Source organism: Nansenia antarctica (assembly GCF_963989245.1).
Source record: "Nansenia antarctica genome assembly, chromosome: 3".
Lineage (NCBI taxonomy): Eukaryota > Metazoa > Chordata > Actinopteri > Argentiniformes > Microstomatidae > Nansenia > Nansenia antarctica.
Genome location: NC_137688.1, coordinates 1,785,101 through 1,807,600, shown reverse-complemented (window position 1 = coordinate 1,807,600; position 22,500 = coordinate 1,785,101). Strand labels below are relative to the sequence as shown.

At 48.4% G+C, this 22,500-nt stretch overlaps 1 protein-coding gene across 1 annotated transcript in view; it reads right to left on the bottom strand.

Moving 5' to 3' along the window:
- LOC308153197 (tensin-1-like) overlaps positions 1–22,500 on the bottom strand; it is a gene marked incomplete at both ends in the record, with an annotated part of 215,051 nt that overhangs the window by 34,736 nt on the left and 157,815 nt on the right. The window contains 3 exon segments of the mRNA XM_080526283.1: positions 15,185–15,301; positions 17,613–17,678; positions 18,387–18,516. Of these exon segments, the coding sequence (XP_080382409.1) occupies positions 15,185–15,301; positions 17,613–17,678; positions 18,387–18,516 (313 nt within the window).

Genomic DNA, 22,500 nt, shown 5'->3' with positions numbered 1-22,500 from the left:
CTCACGGATGTTCTAGTGTTCAGAGTGTTCTAGTGTTCAGAGTGTTCTAGTGTTCAGAGTGGTCGTGTCAGTGTCAGGGAGGATGAAGACCAGGTTGACAGAGTGGAACACTGAGTCCTGAAGCACTGATCCTCTGAGCACTGTAGAAGTGGACTACAGGACACGCTAGATCCTTCTAGATCCTTCTAGATCCTTCTAGACCCTTCTAGATCCTTCTAGATCCTTCCAGATCCTTCTAGAACCTTCCAGACCCTTCTAGATCCTTCTGTAATGGCTGATTCCCTGGACAGTGAGTTTGGTTCTGGCCCAGGCCCACAGCCTACTAGCACTTCCTTTAAAACAGCATTGCTTGGAAGAAGCGACCCCTCCCCCCCCTCCCCCCATCAATCTATTCTGGCCTCTGTTGCTGTTGATGACTAGTCGATCCTATCTTTGCCTCCTGAGTGTCTCACCAACCCAAAATACCACACTATCAAACTATCAAACTGACAAGATCTGTAAAAACAGATTTGCCACAGACCAACAACCAGAAAGGAAACCGAAACATAATATGTTCGGGAAAAACGTTTCTATTGAATTTAAACCTTCATGCCGACCATGATGGACTCTCCCAAAGGATACGCTGGATGGGCTTGTCACTGTGACCAAATTCTGCTTTAATTTGAATATTAATTTGAGCATTGTTTACTTAATCCCCTTTTCATGTGTAGTATTGTTCTAAACTATGATCTGAACATATCCACACTAAACAAAACATTGCAGAAAGTTGTAGAAATGACTTTTTACCATTTTCCCTATTATGAAAGTTTAAGTGTTGAAGTGCCCACTAAATATATATATATATATATATATATATATATATATATATATATATATATATATATATGCAGTATATGTTACGGTACATTTGGGAATACGGTACATGTGGGAAAACTAGGGTTAGGGTTAGGTGCTACGTCGACTTGGTACATGCTGGCAGGTCTAACCCTAACCCTAACCCTAACCTTAACACCCTAGCACCTAACCCTAACCCTAGTTTTCCCGCATGTACCGTAACACATATATATATATATATATATATATATATATATATACCAAATAACGGTTTTAGGATCACTAAATACTTGAATAGTTTGTTCTGGATTCACTGTAGCGTCTGCCGTCCTGCTTTGTACTGGGGGAGTGTCAGTGATGCATGACTTGTAAATAAAGTAACATTTTAGGACTGTTCATAAGCAAGGACTGTGTGATCATCTAGTTTTGTGTAGTTATGTGTTTTTAGCATGTTGATGTTCTGTCAGCATGTTGTGATGTGCTAAACCTGCAGTTAAATATGACATAGGAATGTTCTTTATTGTTAGCTGCTAACTAGCAAACCGCCACGGGAACAAGTGTGTGTGTTTTGATTCAGAGCGGTTTTCTCCGCTATTTGGTTTGAGGTGAACCGACATTCAAACAAGCATATCTTCTTCAACAATTTTTTCAGATTTCAATTCATGAAATGTCATTTGAAAGCTTACAATCTAATCTGCACATTCATAATCAAACGAACATTTCTTTTTTTACCTTGCCCTACTTGGGGACCCAAACAGCAGCCCCTGTCACACATGGCACCCTGCCCCTGCGTCTGACCATCATATCTCTAATGTTATAAGCAGTTTAGGTTCGGTTTGGTTCCAAATCCTGGAGGCCGACACCAAAGAGGCATCACCGCACATACGAAATCACACACACACACACACACACGCACGCACACACACACACACACACACACACACACGCGCACACACACACACACACACACACACACACACACGCACACACACACACACACACACGCACACACACACGCGCACACACACACACGCGCGCGCACACACACACACACACACACACACACACACACACACACACACACACATTCCCCTTGAAAGCGGAGCTTGCCCCTTTCTCTCAGTTTCAGCACCTTTTTAATCACCTGCCTAAACTGCCAAACGTGACATCGGACCAGCGACAGATCACCCGTCTATCAGCACAACACACAGCTCCACACACATACCTCACATACCAGCCGCACAACAACAACAGACCATCCATCCATCTATCTCACCACCGCTCCATACACACACCCCCTCACATACCAGTCACACACACACACACACACACACACACACACACCCTCACATACCAGTCACACAACAACAACACACGCTAAAGCACTTACTGTGGGAAGTTAGTCAGTCAGTGACTTCTGACTTCTTCAGGTTTCTTTAAGCTCCATCTCATAACAGCAGCGTAACAGCCGAGAGCCGAGGACACTCTGAGTGAATCTCCCCCCCCACCTGTGTGGACTGGGCAGGTACGGTCCACTACGGAGGAGTTAAGTTAAGGGAAAAGCCCCCTCTCTGTTTTTTGCTACCCCCAAAGCGGAGGCCCTGGAGAGGAACATTCTGGAGAGAGTGAGGGGAGTTGTCTTGGCTCGGGGACTCAGTTCCTCCTCCTTGAGACAAGTCTCACTGTGTTGCTACTGCTGCTGCTGCTGCTGCTGCTGGGGCCAACGCTCCTCTGAGCCAATCAGAGTGAGTTGAAAGCTGCTGCGGTGAATTCCCATTGACTCTCACAACACAGTCTGTGTGTGTGTGTGTGTGTGTGTGTGTGTGTGCACGCACTGGCTCTCCCACACCACGGTATGTGTTTGAGGGAGTGACATCACTCTTCTCTCTTTCTCTCACTCTCTCTCTCTCTCGCTCTCTCGCTCTCTCTCAAGCACACAGACACACACACACACACACACCCACACACACACCTACACACACACACCGGCTCCGTAATGGAAAAGAGCTCACTGGGTTCCAATGACTAGTAACTGGCATTTAACAAGCTATCAGAGAGAGAGAGAGAGAGAGAGAGAGAGGCTGAGAACAGGAACACAGCCGTGCCTGTGCAGAGACAGAAGCCACACCCTAGACTGGGCTGGGAGAGGGAGAGGGAGAGGGAGAGGGGGGGGAAGAAGGAGGGAAAAGGAGAAAGAGAGGAAAAGGTGATGAGAGGAAACATGGAGGAAGTGGTCTGATCTGAGGACGGCGGCGTCTGAGGGATCGCCACTGAGTCTGCTACAAGGATGGGGAACTCATCCCCGCACTGACCCAACCACACACTCAATGAAGGGTCAGCGAGATCCTCCTCTAACCTCAAGAAGGCAGGGCTAGCTTCCTCTTCACCCTCATCATCATCATCATCATCATCATCATCAACATCGCCACCGCCATCATCATCTTCTCTGAACTTCCATTAACCTCTCCAGTCCGTTTATCGTCGATGACAACCGTAACCATGACGATAATGACTATTCTAGACCAGACGCCTCCCCAGATCAGATTTAACCCTGCCTTAGAAGTCCCTCGGCGGCTTGTGTGTATCTCTTAAGTTGAGCCAAATCACGAGCTGAGGAGGCCAGATCAGAAATAGAGAGGGAACCCAATCTGTCGGCTAACACCTTCGCAGCCTTTTAACGACAGACCGATCTCCTATTCCTGTCTGGGTTTTCTACTGGTGTGTGATGTGTTCACGACCCGTTAGTCTGCCTGCACAGTGTGTGTGTGTGTGTGTGTGTGTTTGTCTGTGCGTGTGTGTGTGTGTGTGTGTGTGTGTGTGTGCGTGTGTGTGTGTGTGTGTGCGTGTATGTGTGTGTGTGTGTGTGTGCGTGTGTGTGTGTGTTTGTGTGTGTGCGTGTGTGTGTGTGTGTGTGTGTGTGTTTGTCTGTGTGTGTGTGTGTGTGTGTGTGTGTTTGTCTGTGCGTGTGTGTGTGTGTGTCTGTGCGTGTGTGTGTGTGTGTGTGTGTGTGTTTGTCTGTGTGTGTGTGTTTGTCTGTGCGTGTGTGTGCGTGTGTGTGTGTGTGTTTGTCTGTGCGTGTGTGTGTGTGTGTGTGTGTGTGTGTGTGTGTGTTTGTGTTTGTCTGTGTATGTGTGTGCGTGTGTATGTGTGTGTGTTTCTGTGATGCCATGATCAGACTGCAGTCGTGGGGTGTGAACACTTCCTGAGACGTGACATCATCTGCCTCATCTGTTCATATTTGTTTATAACTACTGCCGCTTTATTTCTCTTCTCACGGCAACCTGGAGGAACTGAAGCCTGAGAACGGGGCGGCTGTGTCTCAGGAGGTAGAGCTGGCGTCTAATGATCGCAAGGTTGGCAGATCGGCGGTTCGAGCCCTGGCTGGCCACGTGTCTAAGTGTCCTTGGGCAAGACACTGAACCCCAAAATTCCTCCCAGTGAGCGGGGCCGGCCGGCGCCTTGCATGGTAGCTTGCCGCCATTGGTGTGTGAATGTGTGTGTGTGTGAATGGGTGAATGAGAGGCCGTTGTAAAGCGCTTTGGAGCATCAAAAAAGGCGCTATATAAGTGCAGTCCATTTACCATTTTAGCAACGTTACTCTGGTATAATGGGATGTAACAATAAACTCGAAACATGAAACATGGAACGTCTCGTGCTCAGCGGAGGCCATTTCAACTTCCACCAGATCCATCCATGTCACGTCTGATCCAGGCTTGAGTTGAATCACAACGGACTAAGATTCTGACCCCGTGAATTGGTTACATGATGTAGTGTGTGTTTCTGTCTGAATGCCTTGAGGTTCTGTTCCCCAGATGGTCCATAGACCATAGCTATAAACAAAGATACAACCATAGATACAACCATAGATACAACCATAGATATAACCATAGATACCACCATAGATACAACCATAGATACAACCATAGATACAACCATAGATATAACCATAGATACAACTGGCCGAGGCTCATCTATTTCAATCTAATCAATGAGGACCTCTGTGAGAACAGCATTCTGGGAGAAGCTAGCTGGGCGTAACCTCTGGCACCAGTTGAGCCACTAATGGCGGTTAGAGAATCGGACATTCCAGCCCCCCTGGAGAGAGCTCGGATCGTTACTAGTAGCTGTTTATAGCACGTGCCAGATCCAGGCACAGTTAATGGCTAAACTATTGATTCAGTCCGTCAGCAGACTACTTCCTGGTTGAGAGTCGCCTACCGTCCCTATGGGAGGCGCAGGGACAAGGCCGAGGGCACAGAGACCCAAACATCACCGGGAAACCACCTCTCCTGCTGACTCTGTTAATGATCTGTTACCGTGGAGATATCATTCAAGTTTGGTTGGCCATTTTGTCATTGGAGAATAACTGAATGTGTGTGAGTAATATATCTGGCACCTTGGCATAGCTGATTTCGGCTGAGTAAGCAACATAAAATGGACTGCACTTATATAGCTATGCCTTTATCCAAAGCGCTTTACAGCGGCCTCTCATTCACCCATTCACACACCTATGGCGGCAAGCTGCCATGCAAGGCACCGGACGGCACGCTCACTGGGAGCAATTTGGGGTTCAGTGTCTTGCCCCAAGGACACTTCGACATGTGGCCAGCCGGGGCTCGAACCGCCGACATGCCGATCTTGTGATCATTAGACGGCGACTCTACCTCCTGCGCCACAGCCGCCCCGAAATGTATGACATACAGACATATTTACAGCGTATGACTATCAACAGATCATTTTCACGCGTGCGGCACACGAAAAAAGAAATAGGTGAGTCTCTGACTCTCTAGACACACTTGAGACGTGTGTCTGTGCTAACCCATTAGCATCTCCAAAGGAGACGAACACACGCTGCTGAGGTAGAGGCCGGTGGTGTCTCCCAGGCTTTAGCACTTAGGGCTTATTGTGTAGTTTAGTTCTTACTCTGGACTGATGGCGGGCGGGCGGGGGGCGGGGGGGGGGGGCTTTTAAAATGCAGGTCCTTAAATAATGCACCAATGATCCTCTCCTTTGACATCTGCGAGACAGAGCAGATACACAACCAAAAAGTGTTTGAAAGCAGATCGTAGAATGTCCTAGAACGGCTAGAATGTGTCATAATGGCCACTGGTAGTGGAATGAACTCTCTGAGGTAACTCTTTATACAGTTTGCAATAGTAATACACACACTGAGTACACATTAACACACACGTAGTACTAGGGCTGGGTTCAAAAAATCGATTTCCCGATTCAGAATCGATCTTCATTAAAATGAGCGATTATCGATTCCTAAATCCCGAGATCGATTTTTTTTTTTTTTTTTTTTTTTTTGCTTGCAGCTTCAACCCGCAACGAGATCTCGTGCTACAAGAATTGATCATATCTCACGCAACGTGAGGTCTCAACACTAAAATCTAAAAACATGGCGATGGCAGGGACACTCAAGTCACCACCAGGCTTAAAGTCAGATGTCTGGGTGCATTTTGGATTTAAAAAATGTGACGATAGAGATGAGCTGGACAAAAGCAAAGTCATATGTAAATAAAAAGTACATTCATGTAACTGCTTTGGAGTCAATTCATTGATATGTTTAACAATGCTACATGTTATAGGGTTCCTTGAACCATTTATAGCATTAATTCTGAGAATCTCTTTCATATTCAAGCAAAAAATGTATATTTTAACTAGATCGAATCGGAATCGAATCGAATCGAATCGAATCGTGAATCGAATCGAATCGTGAGCTCACTGAGCTGGTGAATCGGAATCGAATCGTTTTGGGAAATCAGTGGCGATACCCAGCCCTACGTAGTACACACACTGAGTACACATTAACACACACGTAGTACACACACTGAGGACACATAAAGACACACGCATAGTACACACACTGAGTACACATAAAGGACATCTTGAAAACACACAAATGCAGGCACTTGCCCACAAACACACATACGAATACACACACGCACACGCACACACACACACACACACACACACGCACACGCACACGCACACACACACGCACACGCACACGCACACATCGTCATGGCCCATAGAGTCCATCTATAAGGAGCTAAAGTTTCACTTATGATGATGTAGTGTCTCAGGAAAAGCAATCAAGCTCCGCTCAGAGCACTGGGAGGGGCCTCCAGTTAAGCCCATCTGAGGCGACGCTTTGATGGGCTGGCCGGGGCAGGCTGTGCTGCGGTCTGGAGAAGAACCAAGGAGGCAGGGCAGACCCATCACTGCTCATGAATCATGTGTAAACCCAGACGTAGGATGAGCCCTTTTCAAAGCCATCTGCCGCACCAATACCGTACTAATCGCATCCATCTGATTATTTATAGACTCATCAGATTCGAATAAAGTTTTCTATGGCAACTTTGCCTTTGAATCCATGCTGCCCCGATCACGTCTTTTCACAACACTGGCTCCCCGCTGGTGGAATGAGCTTCCCACAGCTGTCAGAACTGCAGTCACTACCCATCTTCCGTCGGAGACTGAAGACCTCCATCTCTTCTGGTTACACCTTAACTGCTCCTCCTGAGACATCTACTGCCCCCCAGCACTGCGTCTCCTGAGACATCTACTGCCCCCCAGCACTGCGTCTCCTGAGACATCTACTACCCCCCAGCACTGCGTCTCCTGAGACATCTACTACCCCCCAGCACTGCGTCTCCTGAGACATCTACTACCCCCCAGCACTGTGTCTCCTGAGACATCTACTACCCCCCAGCACTGCGTCTCCTGAGACATCTACTACCCCCCAGCACTGCGTCTCCTGAGACATCTACTACCCCCAGCACTGCGTCTCCTGAGACATCTACTACCCCCCAGCACTGTGTCTCCTGAGACATCTACTACCCCCCAGCACTGCGTCTCCTGAAGACAACCGCTTTTCCCCTTTACTGTGTCCACTAAACACTTCTGTTACCCGAATTTTGGCTGAGCGCAAAACAAAAAGTATTGTAAAACAAAAGTGCGTTGTCCGATTGTCCGGAATTTGCTGACTATTTATTATAACCAAAAATGTTACTAGCACAAGTACACACAAATTATGTAAACGTAAAATGCTAAATTTATCATAATGGGAGGGGGACGGAGAGCTGACGATTGTTCCTGCCTGTTTAGGTGAAACCGAGGGTAGCTTCGCAGACTTCTCGCACAAAAAAGCCAGACTAAATTCCTTTCGCCAGTTTATGTTTCTCATAGAGAATAGCTAGGCACAGCTTTGACATTCACTTCCAGACACCCTGTAATAAGGCCTAACGTTAGGTGCCAGTAGGGACGTACGTATAAGCTATCCAACGTGCACGACGTCCTGTTGACAACCCCCAAAACAAAGTAAGAGGCTTCCTAACTGTCATTTCCATGACTTCCTAACTGTCATTTCCATGACTTCCTAACTGTCATTTCCATGACAATTTCAAAGGACCCAATTCAGTGGATCTGATGGATGGATAGAGAGAGACAGAGAGAGACAGAGAGACTGAGAGAGAGAGAGAGGGAGAGAGAGAGAGAGAGACAGAGAGAGAGAGAGAAAGAGACAGAGAGAGAGAGAGACAGAGAGAGAGAGAGAGAGACAGAGAGAGAGAGAGAGACAGAGAGAGAGAGAGAGAGAGAGAGAGAGAGAGAGAGAGAGAGAGAGAGAGAGAGACATGGCTGCCAGACTGTTGGCTGGTGTGTGTGTGGGCGGTGAATCAGCGTTCTTCATTGTCCTGATAGCAGCAGTATCTATCGATCTCCTCAGTCCCCCCGCAGCAGACGGCCTTGTCTGTTTACTGTAAGCAGGACCAGGCGGGGGACTTCCGTTTCCATCGACTCTAAGAAGGCCCTGGGCCGATTATAGTTCTTGATGACTTTGGTGTATTGAAGTCCAAGGCATTTAGGCTAAGGATACTAATGCATCGATATTATTATTTTCCGACCGCATACGATATCGATTGTCTCGGTATACAGCGCGAGGCGTTTTCTCCACACGGCGGTCGTTGACAGGCTAATTGCTTTGGCACGGCGCAGCGCAGCGCATGAGTCACGCTGAGGAAATGGAGTGGATCTGTTCTCTGACGAGGTCCAGAGCCCGCCTGGCCCGGGGGGACACACAGACACACAGACACACAGACACACACACACACACACACACACACACACACACACACACACACACACACACACACAGGGGGGAGGCTGGGGTTCCCTCTGCAGATGGGAGGGGAGGGGCGGGGTGCAGCCCCGATGTGGGTGTTTGTCTGTGTCCCACAATGTTGTGTGTGTGTGTGTGTGTGTGTGTGTGGTGTGTGGTGTGTGTGTGTGTGGTGTGTGTGTGTGTGGGTGTGTGTGGTGTGTGTGTGTGTGTGTGTGTGTGTGTGTGTGTGTGTGTGTGTGTGTGGTGTATGAGTGCATGCTTATGTGGATCTCAACAGCCATGTCTGTCCTCCCTGCCTCAGAGGGCTTCTATCAGGCAGGATAAATCACCCGTTCAGGTGGATGAGGCCTGCAAAGCATCAAGAGAAACAAGACAACGGTGTCTAATAAAGATAGGGAGGAGTCCCTTGTTCTTGTCCTCCTCTCTTCCTCCTCCTCCTCCTCCTCTCTTCCTCTTCCTCCTCCTCCTCCTCCTCCTCCAACCACGACCTTACAGTTCTCATAAAATTAAACCCAAAGACAAACATTGTGTTACCCTGGCAGCCAAACATCTGAGAGAGAGAGAGAGAGAGAGAGAGAGAGAGAGAGAGAGAGAGAGAGAGAGAGAGAGAGAGAGAGAGAGAGAGAGAGAGAGAGAGAGAGAGAGGGAGAGAGAATCTGGACAACAGCTGGAGGCAGGCTGTAGCCGGGAGGGCTGTGGTTCCCATACTGTATATCAGTCACCATGGATAATGGCTAGTGCTGTCTCTCTCCGACGACAAGCGGTTGTGCAAAAGTGACTTCTCGATTGTCGTCATGTCGTTTTCGTTCAATAAGAACTGTTCAACTCTCTACGAATACGAACATCTCTTCACGGCCTTGTATGGTCATCCCTACGCATGTCTGTGTTTCAAAAGAACGAGGCAGCCGCCCTATGTCTGCGTTCCAAACCAGAAACAAGAGGGACATTATTCTATTCTATACACAAGACCACATGTTATCCTGTGTTGTGTTTGTGTCTAGATGCCTCTTCTTCTCCGAGGGGGCATTCGTTTTTGGCTGTCCTTGCTGTGACGCTCCTCCACCAAAACAGTGCGGAGTTTGCAGTCAAAGCAGTGTAATCCCTCAAAGCCCCCCACACACACAGACCAGACAACGTCTAGTTTAGGCCCGTTTCCAACACAAAGGCCAGATGGCTTCACCTCTCCCATGTCCTGTGAGAAACATTGTTCTTCACCCGACACATTTTAATGAGGCTTAACTACATTCAGATGGGACCTCGTAGCTCGGCGTCTCGCGGCGAGATCCTTGTCAGCTGGGAAGTTGGACTATACGAGTCTGGTTAGAGTAGGAGTATGAGTATATGTATGGAAACATGATAGGAGTTTTTAATAGACTACATTTCACTCTTTTGTCAAGCACCAATCCAATCAACAAATCCAACAGCTTGACCCAAAGAGAGAGAATCTACTGTTATTCTACTATTCCCTGGAAAAGACTTCCAATGGTGTGGCTGTGTGTGTGTGTGTGTGTGTGTGTGGTGTGTGTGTGGTGTGTCTGTGTGGTGTGTGTGTGGTGTGTGTGTGTGTGTGTGTGGTGTGTGTGGTGTGTGTGTGTGTCTGTGCAGTCACAGAGACAGAGAATACACATTAACACTATTATCTCTCTTTCTCACACACGCACGCACGCACGCACACACACACACACACACACACACACACACACACACACACACACACACACAGGCTGGTCTCCACCCTGGCTAAACATTGGATAAAAAACAAATTGCCGAATCAAATATGTTATGCAGCAGCAACGTGTTTGGTTCTGAAAAAGAGCAGCCTTGTAAATGCTGACAGTGTCTCTCTTCTCTGTGCACACAGCTGGACCAGAAAACCTGCGTATATATCGCATAATTACATATTATCATTTGTGTTATCCTCATATTTTACAAAATTCTAAAACATTCAATCCTCAATAATGGCCGAACTTTAACAGAGTAGTGTGATAACCTCAGTTGAAGAGGTGGGAGGAATGAGAAGTCTGATGTGAATAATACATTCAAAAGAAGCGAGGACAAGTTCAGAACAGCGTTCCCAGTTTACCTGTGAAGCGTAAACCTCAGCATCTAGGCACTACACTGGTCATCTGAACAGAGTGGGAGCTCACACTCTCTCTCTCACACACACACACACACACACACACACACACACACACACACACACACACACACACACTGCAAGCTTTGTCAATCCCCTTCTGTGCCACTCTGCAGTTGAGGCTGTAGTATGTAGTATATGTGCTGGAGGTTCCATGTGCCGGAGGTTCCATCAGTTAGTTTTTGAGAACATGAAAGTGTTGGACCTGTGTTTGGTACAGAAGGCGTGGGGTTTGGAGATGTAGTATTTGAGACTTCAGGCTCTGAGACCGTGTTGGCAACACTGTGAGTTACGGGCTCCAGATGTGTTATGACGGTTTTAGGGGTGTGAGTGTTTCATAAGTACAAAGGACCACAAGTGCTAATCAGAATCACCATCAGAATTTGCTTTACACAAGAATACAATTATGTGGCTTTTGTCCTCAACGTTGGCATTGCAGCATTAAGATGCAACATCTGAATAACAAAGTAGAGAAAAACAAATCAAATCAGTAAGTAGTGATGTGACGGTAGTAGCCACTGTCCTACACGGTAGTCAATAGTGCACAAAGCTGTGCGTTGAAAAGTAGAATGAACCAGGAAATGCAATATAATACAGTACAGGTGGTCAGGTAGTCAGGTAGTGTCAGCAAGTAATCAGTAGTGTGCAAGTAGTCATGACATATATTATGTTTGTAGTGAGTGTGGTTGGTTTGGGGGAGACAGTCTCAGGTAAGATGGATTTGGATGAGAGCGCTTTGAGGTTGACTTTGTCCTCCACAGTGCCGAGAGTCACCTGAGACATGAACACACCTGAGACATGAACACACCTGAACACACCTGAGACATGAACACACCTGAGACTTGAACACACCTGAGACTAGAACACACCTGAACACAGCTGAGACATGAACACAACTGTTGTCACCAAACAGAGCGTGTGAGCAGAGGTACGCTAGGCCACGCTTGTCCTCCTTCTCTTCCCAAGGCTAAGTATTCCCTCGCTTCCTCCACCTCCTCTCCTCTCCTCTCTCTCTCCCTCTCTCCCTCCTCCTCCTCTCCTCTCTCTCTCTCTCTCTCCCTCCCTCCTCCACCTCCTCTCTCTCTCCCTCCCTCCTCCACCTCCTCTCCTCTCTCTCTCTCTCTCTCTCTCTCTCTCTCTCTCTCTCTCTCTCTCTCTCTCTCTCTCTCTCTCTCTCTCTCTCTCTCTCTCTCTCTCTCTCTCTCTCTCTCTCTCTCTCTCTCTCTCTCTCTCTCTCTCTCTCTCTCTCTCTCTCTCTCTCTCTCTCTCTCTCTCTCTCTCTCTCTCTCTCTCTCTCTCTCTCTCTCTCTCTCTCTCTCTCTCTCCGGCGCTCCGCTCCCAAACCACTCGCCAGTCACAGAACAAAGGTTGTTGCTCCAAAATGAGTTCCATTTGTTTCTTTGAACAATCATTTAACCCATTTAACAAACACTGACCTCTAATCTTGAAAGTATTTACCACGTCTATTATGGTAAAGAGAAACAGCCGGTTTCTCCGTTTCCTCAGTAATGAAAGTGACACGGGCTTGGAAGGCGGTAGCAGAGGGCCTCTGTGGCTTTCCTTGATGTTTCCATTCAGAATTATTTGGAATATCCACAAAATATTTTGGGCGAAAGAGAAGAATTTGAGAATTTGAGAGAACTCGATAACTACCATGAACGATTACTGCTGCTGTAAGTGTTACCCATCACCATCAAATGGCATCCTGCTTTTGCATGTGATCGTTTTTAAAAACCGTTCAGTTTGGTGGAGCTGGTTGCCATCCCAGCTCTGACCAGTGGGTCTGGAGTGAGTCAGGGACACACTTAATGACAGTGGAGATGCAGACACACAACCCAGTGTCCTGGAAGCACATACGCTGTCTGTGCCAGCGCCACAAACACCCCCCCCCCCCCCCTCCTCCGGAATGGTCGTTTCAAAATGGCTGGGACCACAATCACAGATACCCTGTCAGATGTCCTCACCAAGACAAACACACACAGACCCACACACACACACACACACACACACACACACACACCCACCCACACCCACCCAGACACACACCCACACCCACACACACACACACACTCACACACAGAAGCCGCCAACTATTTTGGCGTCCCCTATTTAAAGCTGGTGATTGGTGATAGGGGTTGGCCACTTTTGGTCCAGAGTGATAAAACAGGTTGCCATAGTTAGATTATCCTTGGCCTTACAGAGCTATCAGAGTACCAGGACAGGCAGCCAGAGAGAACAGCAACATCGCAGCTTCACAGTTCACTAGTGCAATCACACGCAGAAGTAGAAGTGCAAGAGTTACACACTTGATGTATAAACCAGAGGGCAATAAGATACAAATGGATCAATTCTTTGTGTCTTTCTTTCAAATCCGAAATTGTCACTTTGAGACTTACGTCTCTCGAACGTATTTGTGAAAAGCGCTACGCAAACAAAACATCAACGATCTGTTGATTTGCCCGTAGATATCAGCAACGAGTGGACAACAAGCCAATTGAAGAAAACAACATTGTCACAATGCTGTCACAATGCTGGACCCGCGCTGAGAGAGATCGTGCGGCTCCACCTCGGGAATGAGCCCTGCCTGCCTACCTGCCTGTCTGCCTGCCTGTCTGCCCTGCCTGCCTGCCCTGCCTACCTGCCATGCCTGCCTGCCTGCCTGCCCTGTCTGTCTGCCTGTCTGCCCTGTCTGCCTGCCTACCTGTCTGTCTGCCCTGCCTGCCTGCTTGCCTGCCTGCCTGCCTGCCTACCTGCCCTGTCTGCCCTGCCTGCCTGTCTGCCTGCCCTGCCTGTCTGCCTGCCTGCCTGCCTGTCTGCCCGCCTGTCTGCCCTGTCTGCCTGTCTGCCTGCCCTGCCTGTCTGCCTGCCTCTCTGCCTGCCTGCCTGCCTGTCTGCCTACCTGCCCTGTCTGCCCTGCCTGCCCTGTCTGCCTGCCTGTCTGTCTGCCCTGTCTGCCTGCCTACCTGCCCTGTCTGTCTGCCTGCCTGCCTACCTGTCTGCCCTGTCTGCCTGCCTGTCTGCCCTGCCTGTCTGCCTGCCTCTCTGCCTGCCTGTCTGCCTACCTGCCCTGCCTGCCCTGCCTGTCTGCCTGCCTGTCTGCCCTGCCTGCCTGTCTGCCCTGCCTTGATTTCTTTTTCTCAAATTCACAAACTTTCCAGGATTTCCAGGACCCGTGGGAGCCCTGATTGGAGCTCTGATTGGATCTGTCCCTCTGACACGCACACAGAGACAGCCAGGGGAGGGGCACGCACACACACACTGACCTCTTCAGAAGTCAGAAGTTCGTGGATAGAGGGGTGGGAGTGTGTGTGTGTGTGTGTGTGTGTGTGTGTGTGTGTGTGTGTATGTGTGTGTGTGTGTGTGGGTGTGTGGGTGTGTGTATTTTTGCTTGGTTAACTTAAACATAATGAGTGTCCCTCCTGGCCTGTTGTTACGAGGTGTTAAGAGGCTGGGAGGTGAGAGACGAGGTCATTAACACCCTCAGCCTTACAGCAGACAGCAGGGGTGTGTGGTGTGTGTGTGTGTGTGTGTGTGTGTGCGTGTGTGTGTGTGTGTGTGCGTGTGTGTGTGTGTGTGTGTGTGCGTGTGTGTGTGTGTGTGTGCGTGTGTGTGTGTGTGTGTGTGTGCGTGTGTGTGTGTGTGTGTGCGTGTGTGTGTGTGTGTGTGTGTGTGTGTGTGTGTGTGCCTGAGTTTGCGTGCGTGTGTGTGTGTGTGTGCGTGTGTTTGCGTGTGTGTGCGTGTGTGTGTGTGTGTGCGTGTGTGTGTGTGTGTGTGTGTGTGTGTGTGCGTGTGTGTGTGTGTGTGTGCGTGTGTGTGTGTGTGTGCGTGTGTGTGTGTGTGTGTGTGTGTGTGTGTGTGTGTGTGCGTGTGTGTGTGTGTGTGTGTGTGTGTGTGTGTGTGTGTCTGAGTTTGCGTGTGTGTGTGTGTGTGTGTGTATTCATGTGCATCCACGTCTGATAACAGTCCAAACATGCTCATGTCCGACCATCGTCAACAAAGCTTGTACCAAAACACTAGAATCACAACACAGCAAATACAGAACACAGCCACTGAACTCAACGAGCCGCTGATATGACGCTACTCACCCTCCACTGAGTCCTCACAGCTCTGGTTGAAGTTCTCATAGGAGTCCCAGCGGATGAGAGGATCTTGGGTATTGTAATCCACTGAGACAGTAGGCCCGTTCTCCAGGTGGTCCACCCCTGAAACCCAGAGAGAGAGAGGGGTCAGAGAGAGAGAGAGGTCAGAGAGAGAGAGGGGTCAGAGAGAGAGAGAGAGGTCAGAGAGAGAGAGAGAGAGAGGTCAGAGAGAGAGAGAGAGAGGTCAGAGAGAGAGAGGTCAGAGAGAGAGAGAGAGAGAGAGAGAGAGGTCAGAGAGAGAGAGGTCAGAGAGAGAGAGAGAGAGAGGTCAGAGAGAGAGAGGTCAGAGAGAGAGAGGTCAGAGAGAGAGAGAGAGAGGTCAGAGAGAGAGAGAGGTCAGAGAGAGAGAGAGGTCAGAGAGAGAGAGAGGTGAGAGAGAGAGGTCAGAGAGAGAGAGAGGTCAGAGAGAGAGAGGTCAGAGAGAGAGAGGTCAGAGAGAGAGAGGTCAGAGAGAGAGAGGTCAGAGAGAGAGAGGGGTCAGAGAGAGAGAGAGGTCAGAGAGAGAGGTCAGAGAGAGAGAGGTCAGAGAGAGAGAGAGGTCAGAGAGAGAGAGAGGTCAGAGAGAGAGAGGTCAGAGAGAGAGAGAGGTCAGAGAGAGAGAGGGGTCAGAGAGAGAGAGAGAGAGGTCAGAGAGAGAGAGGTCAAGAGAGAGAGAGAGAGAGAGAGAGAGAGAGGTCAGAGAGAGAGAGAGGTCAGAGAGAGAGAGAGGTCAGAGAGAGAGAGGTCAGAGAGAGAGAGGTCAGAGAGAGAGAGGTCAGAGAGAGAGAGGGGTCAGAGAGAGAGAGGGGTCAGAGAGAGAGAGGTCAGAGAGAGAGAGAGGTCAGAGAGAGAGAGATAGGTCAGAGAGAGAGAGAGGTCAGAGAGAGAGAGAGGTCAGAGAGAGAGAGGGGTCAGAGAGAGAGAGAGAGGTCAGAGAGAGAGTGAGAGAGAGGTTAGAGAGAGAGAGAGAGAGAGGTCAGAGAGAGAGAGAAGTCAGAGAGAGAGAGAGAGAGAGGTCAGAGAGAGAGAGGTCAGAGAGAGAGAGAGGTCAGAGAGAGAGAGAGAGGTCAGAGAGAGAGAGAGAGGTCAGAGAGAGAGAGGTCAGAGAGAGAGAGGTCAGAGAGAGAGAGGTCAGAGAGAGAGAGAGGTGAGAGAGAGAGAGAGGGGTCAGAGAGAGAGAGAGGTCAGAGAGAGAGAGAGGTCAGAGAGAGAGAGATAGGTCAGAGAGAGAGAGAGGTCAGAGAGAGAGAGAGGTCAGAGAGAGAGAGGGGTCAGAGAGAGAGAGAGGTCAGAGAGAGAGAGAGAGGTCAGAGAGAGAGAGAGGTCAGAGAGAGAGAGAGGTCAGAGAGAGAGAGAGAGGTCAGAGAGAGAGAGAGAGGTCAGAGAGAGAGAGAGAGGTCAGAGAGAGAGAGAGAGGTCAGAGAGAGAGAGAGAGGTGAGAGAGAGAGAGGTGAGAGAGAGAGGTCAGAGAGAGAGAGAGAGGTCAGAGAGAGAGAGGTCAGAGAGAGAGAGAGAGAGGTCAGAGAGAGAGAGGTCAGAGAGAGAGAGAGGTCAGAGAGAGAGAGAGAGAGAGAGAGGTCAGAGAGAGAGGTCAGAGAGAAAGAGAGAGAGGTCAGAGAGAGAGAGGTGAGAGAGAGAGAGGTCAGAGAGAGAGAGAGAGGTCAGAGAGAGAGAGAGAGGTCAGAGAGAGAGAGAGAGAGAGAGAGGTCAGAGAGAGAGAGAGAGAGGTCAGAGAGAGAGAGGTCAGAGAGAGAGAGAGGTCAGAGAGAGAGAGAGAGAGAGAGAGAGGTCAGAGAGAGAGAGAGAGGTCAGAGAGAGAGAGGTCAGAGAGAGAGAGAGGTGAGAGAGAGAGAGAGGTGAGAGAGAGAGAGGTCAGAGAGAGAGAGAGGTCAGAGAGAGAGAGAGAGGTCAGAGAGAGAGAGAGGTGAGAGAGAGAGAGAGGTCAGAGAGAGAGAGAGAGGTGAGAGAGAGAGGTCAGAGAGAGAGAGAGAGGTCAGAGAGAGAGAGAGGTCAGAGAGAGAGAGAGGTGAGAGAGAGAGAGGTCAGAGAGAGAGAGGTCAGAGAGAGAGAGAGGTCAGAGAGAGAGAGAGGTGAGAGAGAGAGAGGTCAGAGAGAGAGAGAGGTGAGAGAGAGAGAGGTCAGAGAGAGAGAGAGGTCAGAGAGAGAGAGAGGTCAGAGAGAGAGAGAGAGGTCAGAGAGAGAGAGAGGTCAGAGAGAGAGAGAGAGGTCAGAGAGAGAGAGGTCAGAGAGAGAGAGAGAGAGAGGTCAGAGAGAGAGAGGTCAGAGAGAGAGAGAGGTCAGAGAGAGAGAGAGAGAGGTCAGAGAGAGAGAGAGAGGTCAGAGAGAGAGAGGGGTCAGAGAGAGAGAGAAGGGTCTCAGAGAAGCAGGTGCTCACCATGTAACTTCTCAGGTCCAAAGGAGAAGACGAACTCCACCTTGCCGTACTCTGGGAAGCGATCATCTGGTGTCAGGACGAGAAGAGAGAAAGGACTGTCCATGTAAATGCTCTGCACTTATACAGCTATGCCTTCATCCAAAGCGCTTCACAACGGCCTCTCATTCACCCATTCACCTCTACAGTGGCGGACTCAGGCTGTTTGAAGGGCAGGGGGGGCGAAAAGAAAAAAAGGGCACCTACTGCACAACATGGGACCCCATCAGTGCACATGGTCAAGTTTCGACCATTGGAAGGGCAGCCAATAGGGCACATCCTCTAATCTTTGCCACTCAAAAGGGCACTTTAGTGCGACTTTTTTCAACTGTGGGGGGAACATGGTCAAGTTTAGACCATTGGAGGGGCACCAGTAGGGCACGTCCTCTCATTTTCGCCACTCAAAAGGGCACTTAAGAGAGACGTCTTTCAACTCTGGGGGCACCAGGAGGGGCGGTCGCCCCCCCTGCCCCCCCTCTGAGTCCGCCAGTGCACCTCTACCTCCTTCGCCACAGCCGCCCCATGTTCAAAACAGTCCAAGGATTTCAAACCAATAATAATAATAACAATAACAATAACAATAACAATAACAATAATCATCATCATCATCATATATTGTACTATGTCATCCATCCACACTGGATCCAATACAGTCATCAAATCAGTTACACTGGGAAGAGCATTTATCTGGAAATATGACAACTTATTTGTGGGCATTTTAGGAGGAAGTCGTCTTACCCTTGAAGGTCTCGTCAAGCTCGTCCTTTCCGAAGACAATTCCCAAGTCGTGCACCGCGCAGGTGTGGAACTGCACCCGGAATATCACATCGCGGGACGGGCTACGGAAGCGCTTGTGGTAGCACTTCAGCTAGAGAGAGAGAGAGAGAGAGAGCACGAGACACACAGTCTATAACGGGAACCTTCACAGGAACTGACCACACATTCCGTGGAACTGGGGAACCGCCATTGCTTAACACTAGAACAGCCGTGCCTTTTAGGTCTTTTTTACCTACTAAAAGAGCCGCAAATGACCCCCTCTTTACAATGCTCAAGCTGCTATTTACACACAACGACCACTAGTTGGCCGCTTGTAAATGAAGCCTGCTTCCTCCACAGAAGAACGGCAAAATATCTTCATACAAGCTTATCCTGATGTGATTTAGAAAATGTAAGGATACTGGGTGGTAGAACTGCACATATCTAGGACAAGTCATGAAAGGAGGGTCCTGAAATGTTATCGAGTGCGAAGATATAACATTTGTCTTTACTCACGGGGATCAATTGACCCCACCCATGGCTGTTCTAGTGTTAAAAGGACTAAACATAGATCAAGGAAATAAGTTACACACGAAACCAAAGCAACTAGGTGTTTACGCTGCACTGTACAGTAAGTCACCCCGATTTCCTCAATGTCCATTTCAATCACATTCCGTGTTGACATTGAAAGCCACATGTCATGGTCATTGGGAAAGCAGCCTGTTGGCCAGCGTGACTCACAGTCCAAGCCTGTTCTACTGCCTTGGCTCAGTGCTAGAGAAAGCAGTAAGGGTTTTTATATAACCCTGTAAATGTATGGCCTGACTTCCCCCAACAAAAGCATTATTATCCAGGCTGTTGCTGTCCACGCCAGAGCCTTATAAAGCCTGCCTCGGGAAACCTCCCTGTCTCCCCCACTGTGCCCCAGGACGGCTGGGCTTGGACAGGACTTTTACAAGGACCTCACATTCACCTAGGCACTAAAGTATATATATATATATATATATATATATATATATATATATATATATATATATATATATGTTACGGTAGATGTGGGAAGACGGTACATGTGGGAAAACTAGGATTACGGTTAGGGTTAGACATGCCAGCATGTACCAAGTCGACGTAGCACCTAACCCTAACCCTAGTTTTCCCACATGTACCGTATTCCCACATGTACCGTAACATATATATATATATATCATACCGTCATACTGAGTCTTTACAGAGAAAGTGTTGAGGTTAGAACACTGTGAGACCAACACTTAAGGGTAAAGCCTTTTTTTTAAAACCACAACATTTTAGCTTTTTAAACCATAACACTGTTTTTTACTATTATTTTTAAATGACTGGACTTTTTAAATAGGCACTACATTTTATTATAAACACTGCTATGTCTGTCTGTTTTTATGGTATGTATTAATGTATGTGACCTATGTGTGTTTTTAATGTGGAAACTGTATTCTTGAGCTGCACTTCTGCCTGTCAAAGGAGAATTTCTGTCACTGTGTGACAGACAATGAAGCTATCTGGAATCTTGAGCCTGAAAACAAGTAACCATCCTGTATCATGACAGAAATAATGTCAGTTGGGTATACCCCTGGTATGTCCCTGGTATATGACAGAATACAGTTCTAGCGTGGTAACACATTAATGCCCATTCCACATAATCGCAAGGTTCCTGGTTTGATTCCGACCCTCGACATATCTCGTCCCTCCTCTCTCTCACCCATCCTTCCTGACAATCTCTACTGTCTCTATCGCAATAAAAGCAGAAACGCCCTGAAAAGCATATTTAAAAAGAAATGTAAAAAGAAGGCTACTATTGTAGAGCCCTCCTGAAGGTTTAACGATGCTCTTTAGCAAGAGACAGAGACAGAGTCAAGCAAACAAGTCCGGACTGGGTACAAGAGAGGTACCCAGGCCAACATGTCCTGCGGCTACTGAGGCTTTATGGGATGAAGTGTACGGTACCAGTACCTCCCACCAGGGGTTCTATTATAAGGAGCAGAACAATGCCAGTGAGCGTTACACCAATGCAAACGACTGACCAAAAAACTGAGAGTGGTCGAAGTACCCTATGAGTCGGTGTATTGAAGAAACAATATCAAAAGTGCTAAAGTACTGCATGCTGTCCAAAAGTGAACTTTGCGAAATGTCCGACGCTTTCCCAAGGAAAGTTTTTTTAACAGAATCACTTTGAAAGTAGCAGACGTCAGCGCAAGCACAGTCAGAGATGATGATGCATTCAGCCAAATCCATTAGCTAGTGTAGAGCGCTGATGAGATATGATGTACTTTGGCTAGAGCAGCTGCTACAGTATCTGTTTTCAGTGCCAAATGGGTACGGCCTTAGGTAAGTGCTGCTTTCTAAAATTTCCCCTTGCAGAAATGATGAGCTCTGAAGACACATTAGGTTTATGAACCTATGAACCTCGAATGAAACAGCATGAGAAGAGACTTTACGGAGGTATAGGCTTATTCGCCTGCACGTTATAAAATCATCTCCTTGTGTCATGCCACAATCTGCGTCTGGTGGAAAAGGTTAGCGAAGGTTAGCGGGGCAGCTAAAACTACGCCTCCACAACTAGCGAGACACGATAATTGGGTTCTCATATACCCAGCATGCCATTGGAGAGGAAGAACACTCCATGGCCATTTTGACATTATGTTTTACAGCCAGCATATTGTGTGCTAATGAGGGTCTTTAAACTGAGGTATAGGACCCATGCCAACTGTCCTTCCTTCAAATGTTTATAGGCCTATTCTTTTTATGAATGGTGACTATAAAATGTTACAGACAAACACATTGCGTTTGTGCCCCGGAGCAAGGTGGCGACAATCAATTGGATTCCCCTATTCCCCTATTATTAACCGTGGTCCAACTACCTGAGGTAAAAGTTCCTTCTAGAAAGAAAGTTCCAGACATTCTACTTTTTAAAGTGACAGGAAAGAGTCCTTTATTGCAGCTGCCTCCCCTATGTACTTGTGTCTCTTGACAAACGTTACAAAATGTTCACCGTCACTGTACGGTCAAATAAATGCACATGTTTAGTGGCTACACCTCTGTAAGGGTGTTTGTGACTCAATATGAGATATTTCTTTTTATATAGAAAAGAAACCGATGGAAGAAAACCTGTGCATAGCAAACAGTAAAATAATATTTTAGATGTTTGAGATGTAAATGGTAAATTGACTTATATAGCGCCTTTATCCAAAGCCTCTCATTCACCCATTCACACACACATTCACACACCAATGGTGGCAAGCTGCCATGCAACGCGCCGGCCCGCTCACTGGGAGCAATTTGGGGTTCAGTGTGTTGCCCAAGGACACTTCGAAATGTGGCCAGCCGGGGCTCGAACCGCCGATCTGCCAAACCTGCGATCATTAGACGGCGGCTCTACCTCCTGAGACACAGCCTCTACCTCCTGAGACACAGCCTCTACCTCCTGAGACACAGCCTCTACCTCCTGAGACACAGCCTCTACCTCCTGATACACAGCCTCTACCTCCTGAGACACAGCCTCTACCTCCTGAGACACAGCCTCTACCTCCTGAGTCACAGCCTCTACCTCCTGAGACACAGCCTCTACCTCCTGAGACACAGCCTCTACCTCCTGAAACACAGGCTCTACCTCCTGAGACACAGCCTCTACCTCCTGAGACACAGCCTCTACCTCCTGAGACACAGCCTCTACCTCCTGAGACACATTCTCTACCTCCTGAGACACAACCTCTACCTCCTGAGACACAGCCTCTACCTCCTGAGACACAGCCTCTACCTCCTGAGACACAGCCTCTACCTCCTGAGACACAGCCTCTACCTCCTGAGACACAGCCTCTACCTCCTGAGACACAGCCTCTACCTCCTGAGACACAACCTCTACCTCCTGAGACACAGCCGCTACCTCCTGAGACACAGCCTCTACCTCCTGAGCCTCTACCTCCTGAGACACAGCTCTGCACCACGTTGTCATGGATACTTACTAAGATGTTAGATACTTACTAAGATGTTAGATACTTACTAAGATGTTAGATACTTACTAAGATGTTAGATACACAGCCTCTACCTCCTGAGACACAGCGTTGTC